This window comes from Equus asinus, chromosome 17, assembly GCF_041296235.1.
Source record: "Equus asinus isolate D_3611 breed Donkey chromosome 17, EquAss-T2T_v2, whole genome shotgun sequence".
NCBI classification, from domain to species: domain Eukaryota; kingdom Metazoa; phylum Chordata; class Mammalia; order Perissodactyla; family Equidae; genus Equus; species Equus asinus.
The window spans coordinates 34,031,157-34,039,867 of NC_091806.1; the positions used below are offsets into that span (position 1 = coordinate 34,031,157).

The window sequence follows — 8,711 nt, forward strand, 5'->3', positions numbered from 1 at the left end:
CTATTCCACCACAGAAGGCATGAGTCTTCTCTTCAGTCTCTTCATGGCTGACTTCATTTCTTGGTTCCTCAGAGTGTAGATCAAGGGGTTCATCAGAGGGGAGATGACAGTGAAGGTGACAGAGATGGCTTTATCTGTGGGGAGGGCAGTGAAGGGCCGGGCGTAGACATAGATGCAGGGCACAAAGTGCAGGGTCACCACCGTGATGTGTGCGGTGCAGGTGGAGATGGCTTTCCTCCTGCCCTCCCCTGCCTGAGACCTCAGCATCATTAGGATGACTGTGTAGGACACAAGCAGGAAGATAAACCACAGGGTAGTCACTAAGCCATTGTTGGAAATCATCAGGAGCTCAAGTGCAAAGGTGTCTGTACAGGCGAGTTTGAGGATCTGGGGGACATCGCAGTAGAAAGTGTCAAGAACATTGGGTCCACAGAAAGGGAGGGGCAGCAACAGGGAAATTTGCACGATGGAGTGGACAAAGCCCCCCACCCAGGAAGCTAAAATGAGGGCAGTGCATCGTCCCCTACTCATGATGGTGACATAATGCAGGGGCTTGGAGATGGCTACGTAGCGATCAAATGCCATCACAGAGAGAGAGAAAATATCCGCTCCACCAAGCAGGTGGAAGAAAAATATTTGCATCATGCAGGTAGTATAGGATATGGTCTTTATCTTTGACAGAAGGTCTGCTAGGACCTTTGGAGCAGTGATGGAGGAGAAGCAGATGTCAAGGATGGCTAGATTGCGGAGCAGGAAGTACATGGGGGTGTGAAGGCGAGACTCACAGGTCACAGTGACCATGATGAGGAGGTTTCCCAGCAGAGTTGTCATGTACACAAAACACAGAAAAAGAAATAAGACCAAACTGAGATCTTGGGACTGAGTAAGTCCTAGAAATATAAATTCTTTCACCCTGGTGCCATTTCCCAACTCCATTGAATCATGTTTCTTCTTCTTTGTGTAGCTTGGAAAAAATTAAAAGTGTTATTTCAGAAAGGGTTTACTCCCCCTTAATAGATTCAGGTTTACAGTTGGGTATTAGGTCGGAAGACTAGTGAGGCATTATCACCACATGAAGACTCTTTCCAAGGTTATTGTTAACACATCCTACATGACATCTTCTTCCATAAGCATGCAGTTAATTATTGTTTTCTTCTGTAAATTATATGTATTTTAGAAAATGCATAAAAGTAATGTTCTCAGAATAGAAGTTGTAAGTATCCAAGATAAAAAGGTGAATAGTAAATAATCAGAAAGGGAATATTTTGGCACAAGGGATACAAAAATGGATGCAGTTTGGTGTGTAGATAAGACAATGCCTATTTGGTACAACTGGGGTCCTTTGAGGTTTTACACAAATGTGGGTTTTTTTCCAGACTGGGTGCTCCATTTAAATACTTTAAGAACTCCTATCTGCAAAATGATTGTCTTTGGACTGAATTTCACAGAAGCACTCCTCCCTTTTTTAGGTCACAGATTTAATGCTATGAAAAATCAGACAATTTTAAAGCTGTACAATTCTTCTTTATCGTTCTATTTTTCCTTAAGGGGATTTATTTGTTTCTTTCTTTAATATACTTTAGGTACCAAAACCCCTGGATGTTGAATAACTCCTCAGCTATGAAAGAAAAGTGGTAACTCAGAGCTTCTCTTCTGTTCACTGGTCAAATTTCTTTCCTAAAAGCTATTTTTTTTATTGTGCTATCATTGACATACGATAGACTCATATGTTTGACGTGTACACTTTGATAAGTTTTGACATACGCATATACCCATGCAATCATCAATATGTTTAAGATAATTAATTAATATGTCTTAATATATATTAAGATATAATAAGATATAAGTTAATTAATATATATTATCACTCCAAAAGTGTCCTTGTGACTCTGTAATATGTCCCCTCTGCCCCCTTTCTTCAGGCAACCACTGATCTGCATTCTGTCACTATCCATTAGTTTGCATTTTCTAAAATTTTCTATAAATGGAATCCTAAAAGGTGTACGTTCTCTTTTTGTCTGGCTTGTTTCACTTACAAAATACATCCACGTTTTGTGTGTACCAATATTTTGTTCCCTTTTATTGTACGGACGTGCCACATTTTGTTTATCAATTCACTTGTTGATGGACATTTGGGTTGTTTCTAGTTTTTGGCTATTACACATAAAGCTGCTATGAATATTCTTGTATAGGTCTTCATGTAGATATATGTTTCCATTTCTCTTAGGTAAGTACCTAGGAATGGAATGGCTGTAACTCTTAAAATTCAATAAGAAAACCAACCACCCAATTAAAAAAAAACGGGACAAATGGTTTGAACAGATACTTCAACGAGAAGATACAGGTTTAGCAATTAAGCATATGAAAAGATGCTCGATGTCATTTATCAGTGGGGAAATGTAAATGAAAGCTATAGTGAGATAACAGTGCACATTTATTAAAATGGCTAAAATAAGAGAGAAGGGGTTAATATCCAAAATATACAAAGACTCATACATCTCAACAACATAAAATCAACAACCCAACTTAAAAATGGGCAAAAGATCTGAATAGAGATTTCTCCAAAGAAGACATACAGATGGCCAACAGGCGCGTGAAAGGACTTTCAACGTCATTAGCTATCAGGGAAACGCAAATCAAAATTACAATGAGATATCACCTCTCTCCGGTCAGAATGGCTATAATTAACAAGACAGGAAACAAGTGTTGGAGATGATGTGGAGAGAAGGGAACCCTCGTACGCTGCTGGTGGGAGTGCAAACTGGTGCAGCCACTATGGAAAGCAACATGGAGCATCCTCAGAAAATTAAGAATAGATCTACCATATGATCCAGCTATCCCACTGCTGGGTATTTATCCAAAGATCTTGAAAACACAAATGCATAAAGATACATGCACCCCTGTGTTCATTGCAGCATTATTCACAATAGCCAAGACTTGCAAGCAACCTAGGTGCCCATCAAGGGAAGAATGGATAAAGAAGATGTGGTATATATTCATAATGGAATACTACTCAGCCATAAGAAATGATGAAATCCAGCCATTTGTGACAACATGGATGAACCTTGAGGTTATTATGCTGAGTGGAATAAGTCAGAGGGAGAAAGTCAGATACTGTATGATCTCACTCATAAGTAGAAGATAAAAACAACGACAAACAAACACATAGCAACAGAGATTGGATTGGTGGTTACCACAGAGGAAGAGGGGAGAGGGGAGGGCAAAAGGGATGATTTAGGCTCACATGTGTGGTGATGGATTATGATTAGTTTTTGGGTGGGGAACATGATGTAATCTACACAGTCTACGAAATATGTTACGATGTACGTCTGAAAGCTATATAATGTTATGATCCAGTGTTACTGCAATAAAAAAAGAAGATTGACATATCAGAGTTGACAAAAATGTAGAGGAACTGTAACTCTGGTGGGAATGTGCTATGATGCAACCACTTTTTATTATTATTATTATTTTTTATTGAGTTATTGATAGGTTACAATCTTGTGAAATTTCAATTGTACATTAATGTTTGTCAGTCATGTTGTAGGTGCACCACTTCACCCTTTGTGCCCACCCCCCACCCCACCTTTCCCCTGGTATCCACTAAACTGTTCTTGGTCCATAGTTTTAAATTCCTCATATGAGTGGAGACATACACAGATTATCTTTCTCTCACTGGCTTATTTCACTTAACATAATTCTCTCAAGGTCCATCCATGTTATGATGCAACCACTTTTGAAAACAATTTGTCACTTTCTTAAAATGTTAGGCGTGTGCTTACAATATAATCATTTTGCTCTTGAATTCCTTTCTTTTTTTATTTTGCGAATCCTTGGAATGGACTTAATTTCTTTCTTTGCAGTTTATCTCCTTTTTCTTACCATAATCAGAAAGAAAAGAAAGGTGAAAGTCACTTCTCTCACTTTTTGGGGTGTTTTCCAGTTCAAATGAAGATATTTCTTTTCACCTAGCTCACTTTCCATTCAAGTTGTCTTTCTTCTGTATACAATTTTGTCGAAAGTCTACTTAATATGGAAAACTAAAAAAGCTACCAAGAGTTATCAGAGCATGCAGGCAGATACCTGGGGGCCTCTGGCATAGCACAGCCTGTTGCAATCCCAGCTGGGTACTTACTGCTTACGCTACAGGAGAAGTTAGTTTACCCCTTTGGCCTCAGGCTCTGCATCAGTATCTGGAAACAATAGCATCTCCCTCATGTGATTTTTGTGAGGATTAAATGAATTAATATATGCAAAAGCATCAATACTTAGAGCATTGCCTAAGCAATAGTAAGTATGCTCATACGTGTGTTACCTTAAAGTAAAACGCTGGGTTAGTAACTGTCTCAGGCACACAGCTTCTTAAATGTACTGACAATCTTTTAGAAGAGTTGTATGTTTTCCAGAATGTGTATTCTAAAACAGCTTCATCAGAACATACTTTTTTTGGGGAAAATAGGAGGTACTTTTCTTTTACTGTCAATGAGAGTGGCCCAGAGGGTGGTGACAGCGTTTGGTAGTAAGGAGAGCACTTGCTTGGTTTGGTTTCTTATCTGACAACATCTTAGCAGACCAGAGAAGTCAAGTGCTGGTCTCTGCAGTGAGAGCCATCTGGGCTCAAGTCCTGGCTTTGTCCCTGTGTGACTTGGGTAAGTGAGAGACCTCATGGAGTCTCCACTTCATCTGTGGAATGGGGATTATAGTAATACCCACCTCACAGGGAAGTTATCAGGATTAGGTGAATTAACATACATAGAGTCTCAACATCCATGACTGGTTATCTGTTATGATTAGTACTATGTTGGGTAACCTTAACATGGGAGGCTCATCAGGAAATGGAGTGTGTTGAACCAAATAGTAGCTGAGCTATCAATTCTGACTAGTTAAAGTGGGGAAATAATCACCAGAAAACACCAACTCAATATACTTACTAAAGATATTGAGGAGGTCTTACCTACTTATGATATCCTTCCACAGGGACTATGGAATTGTAAATAGTAGACTATGGTCTACACAGAAGGGTAGAAGGCACAGTACCTCAGACCCCGAGTCAGTACTGTTTGTCAGAGAGGAATAGGTCCTACGTTCACAAAATACTTTTGGTAATTCAGACAACATCCTCTGCCTTCTGCTCCATGTTTCTGCTATTTTTACTCCATTTATTTAACAAATATTGATAGAAAGTTGGCAGAGTTCTAGGTTATTTGAGAGAAATGAATATAATCCAAAACCAGTGGAGAAAGAACTGAAATTTAATAATATGACACTGATGGGGACCGTCTAAAGACAGATGAGGTGTGTGTGAGAAAAGGGTGATTTCTCTCCAAGAGGCTCAGAGGAAGCTGCATGGAGGAGGTGACATTTCTGTTTGGGGCACTTGGGAGTGGAGAGAATGGGAGATCTGGCTTTAGGGGACCAGTTGAATATATAACAGTTGCTGATGAGTGGGAAGTTTGGCTGGAAAGAAAGGATCCAAATATGTAGGCACGGAAAGACATGCAAAAGAAAATCATTGTTACAAAATTTTTATTGTTTGATAAATCTAAGGGAGGGTATGTAGGTGTTCACTGTATTATTCTTTCAACTTTTTTGAAATATTTTATTTTCTTTGTAGTTTTGAATTTAGCATAAGAAATACCTCTGTAGATTTCAGTTTCAAGAGATCCATCTATAGGAAGTAAGCCTGAGAAAAATCTCTTGTTTGTGCAATTCAAAGGATCCTGGAAAAAAAGAGCTTCCTCTGCCTACTTCCAAACTAAACTCATTTCTATGACTCTCCTTTCACAATATCTTCTTTGTTCATATTTCTTAGCTGTGTTGTCTGCCACTGATAGTTCACCCTGGAATGCAGCATCTTGTGTATATATTTCATTATTTTTAGTCAAAGTGTATTTATGAATCTTACAATTCCATCTAGATTTCAGTTTTTCTCACTCTTCTCTTCTCACACTTATTCATCAACACCCAGACACCATAGTCATTCACACTCATGTAGAGTTATGTGTCTTACCTAAAATTTCCAACCTCCTTCTCAAACATCTTGAATAATGTTCACACGAACCTTGGGAGTCATTCAGCTTCAGGAAATTTTGTTAAATACCCCTCTGAAGGCCAGTGATTTCAGTGGCTTCCCATCTATCTTTACGTGGAAAAAGGCAGACTCAGAGAATAATATTTCCTTGGCTCTTCCACACTGATTCACAGTGTTCCATCATATGTACCAATTTGTCAATCCAAGAACTAGTGTGAGAATTATCAGAGGGCATATAATTGGATGTGGCTGTGGAAAAATTCTACTGATGGAGAGGTGGTTTCAGTGGGAGTAATCAAGATGTGACTCAGGCACATGTCCTTAGGAACACACTTCTTGTGTAGGATCTAAAAGTTTTTAGCAGTGACAAAGATTCTCCCCTTGACCAAACTCTACTCAGACTCCCCTGAACTTTTCAACTAGGCCTCCACTTTGAGATCTCCATGCTTGTCTCTGCATTGTCCAATTTTAGCAAGAATTCTGCTAATTCAGTTTAGCCAAAATCCCCCAACCTCCATGTTGATCACCCTCAGTATCTTATCAGGTTCCTCACCATTCTCCATCCCCCAAGTGATATTTGATCACCCTGGCCTGCCTTCAGCAAGAATCCTGTTAGGTCAGCTTACCAGAATTCTACCTTACCTCTTAGTAGATTTTCTATTGGGACATAAATGCCTATTCTTAGGGATTCTGCACAACTTCCTTAGCAGTTTCACCCACGTAGGGTAATTCCTGAAGTGTGACACACAAGTATTGGAAGGAGCCATTGGACCTGAAAGGATTATGTAGACGAGAGTGAAGGAGCTCTCAATGGGCAGATGAAGAAAGTGGGTGATGGAGTTCTCACAGGACACACATGTCACCAGGAAATCCACGCTGGATCCATCAGCAACTCCTACTTGCTCGACTTTCAGAGTTTTTCACCATTCTCACCACCTCCACTGTTACTACCCTAAGTTGTGTCTTCATTATTTCTTTCATGGGACTTTTGCAGTAGCTTCTTAATTGGCCTCCCTGTTTTTGTCCTTGCCCCACCTCAGTCTATTCATAACAGTAAGCACTGCATTTCTGCTAAAACATTCATCACTATTCTGCTCTTCAAAGCCCTTCAAAATGCATCGCATCTTATTTAGGTGAAAGCCAAAATCCTCACAATGGTCTAAAAGGTCCTAAGGACCTGATCCCGTGGCCTCATTATCTCTCTGACTACAATTATTACCTGTCTCCTCCTTGCTTCCTCTCATCTTCTTATGAAGGCCTGGGCACAGCCCCACCTGAGGACCTTTGCATGTCTGATTTTTGAACTGACATTTGTACTGTGACATGAACATTTGTCTAATTTCAAAAATTTTAAGATCTAGGATCTACCTGCAGAAATGAAGGGCAAAAAAGTAAAACTTCCAAATGCTGTAAATAGCAGAACCAGAAAACAAATAAAAACCAAGTTCATATATTGAATAATGTTTTGCCGTTCATGCCAACCTTTTTGAATGTATATGCGTAGTCTGAAGCAGCTTCATAGGTTTCTGTCATTTTTAGGGAGTCATGTTAACAGAAAATAATAACAAATCCATTGTTTTCTTACTCCTATTCTCCAATGATTTGAGAAACAGAAAGGAGTGAGAGGTGATATTCATTCACTGAGTTCTTTAACTCAACCATTTTTTGGTCAGTTTTCTACGTTCTACTTGCTGTGCCAGGTGCTGGGGATACAATAAATAAATTGTAGTCCTACTGGGGGAATAGGAGGAAGGAGGACATGGAATTGGAAACAAGGTCCTGAGTGTGGTGCTTGAGCTGAGCCCCGGTCGCTGAGGCAATGTCATGGAAGTGTGGTCAGTAGGTGTGGGGTTCAGAGGAAGGTCAGGATAAGGACCTACATGAGGTCATAGAACCCATAGTTACTGGGGTCCACATTCTAACTCAAGCTGTGCTGGCTTCAAAGCACTTGCATTCAACCGCTGGAGTGTGGGCTTTAGATGGAAAAATCTTCAGGTAATAGTTATTTAATTTACTCATATCAGAAAGTCAGAGGAGGAACTTAATTTGAGTGTGCTTACTTCATTAAAATGTGATTACTTCATGAAAGACCTTAGCAATCCAATGCCCAAGCTGCATTATGTTTCTCAGCTCCCTTCCTGGTAACAAGAATATAGTGGGAATGTCTGAGTATATATATATATATTTGCTTTTTCTTATTGTTAATTTTATTTAGACAATTGGAGATTTCCATGTTGTTGTAAGTAATAACCAAGAGAGGTCCCACCTTAATCCATTTTCCCCCAATGATCATTTCACAATCTATATGTATATCAAAACATCAAGTTGTACATCTGAAATAAACAACATTTGTATTTCTCAATTATATGCAATAGAGCTGAACGAAACCCCCACAACAATTCCAATGTGATAAAATTTCTGAGTGCATACATATTCTCTTTATTTCTTCCAAGGCTTTATTGCATAAGCATTATGCAACTCTTCAGCTAACAGTTTGATTTCTCTGCTTCCTTTTGCAACATGAAACGTATCTTTTTACATTATTATTGCATGCCAAACAGAATCTTTGAAAGTCATGTGTGTCTTTGTAGAAATATCAAACTTATTTTAAAATCCTTCAGTCAATGAGGTTTATTTGATGGACATTTTCAAAGGTGGTGAGAAGGAGTGAGCGACCAGT

At 39.2% G+C, this 8,711-nt stretch overlaps 1 protein-coding gene across 1 annotated transcript; it reads right to left on the reverse strand.

Moving 5' to 3' along the window:
* On the reverse strand, positions 1-936 carry LOC139040472 (olfactory receptor 4D11). Its single transcript, XM_070487243.1, has one exon. It carries the CDS (start codon positions 934-936, stop codon positions 1-3), a length of 936 nt encoding a protein of 311 aa, XP_070343344.1.
* Between the last annotated feature and the right edge of the window lie 7,775 nt (positions 937-8,711).

Excerpts from the sequence above, each read along its gene's own strand:
- LOC139040472 (XM_070487243.1), bottom strand. The coding sequence starts at position 936 with ATGGAGTTGGGAAATGGCACCAGGGTGAAAGAATTTATATTTCTAGGA.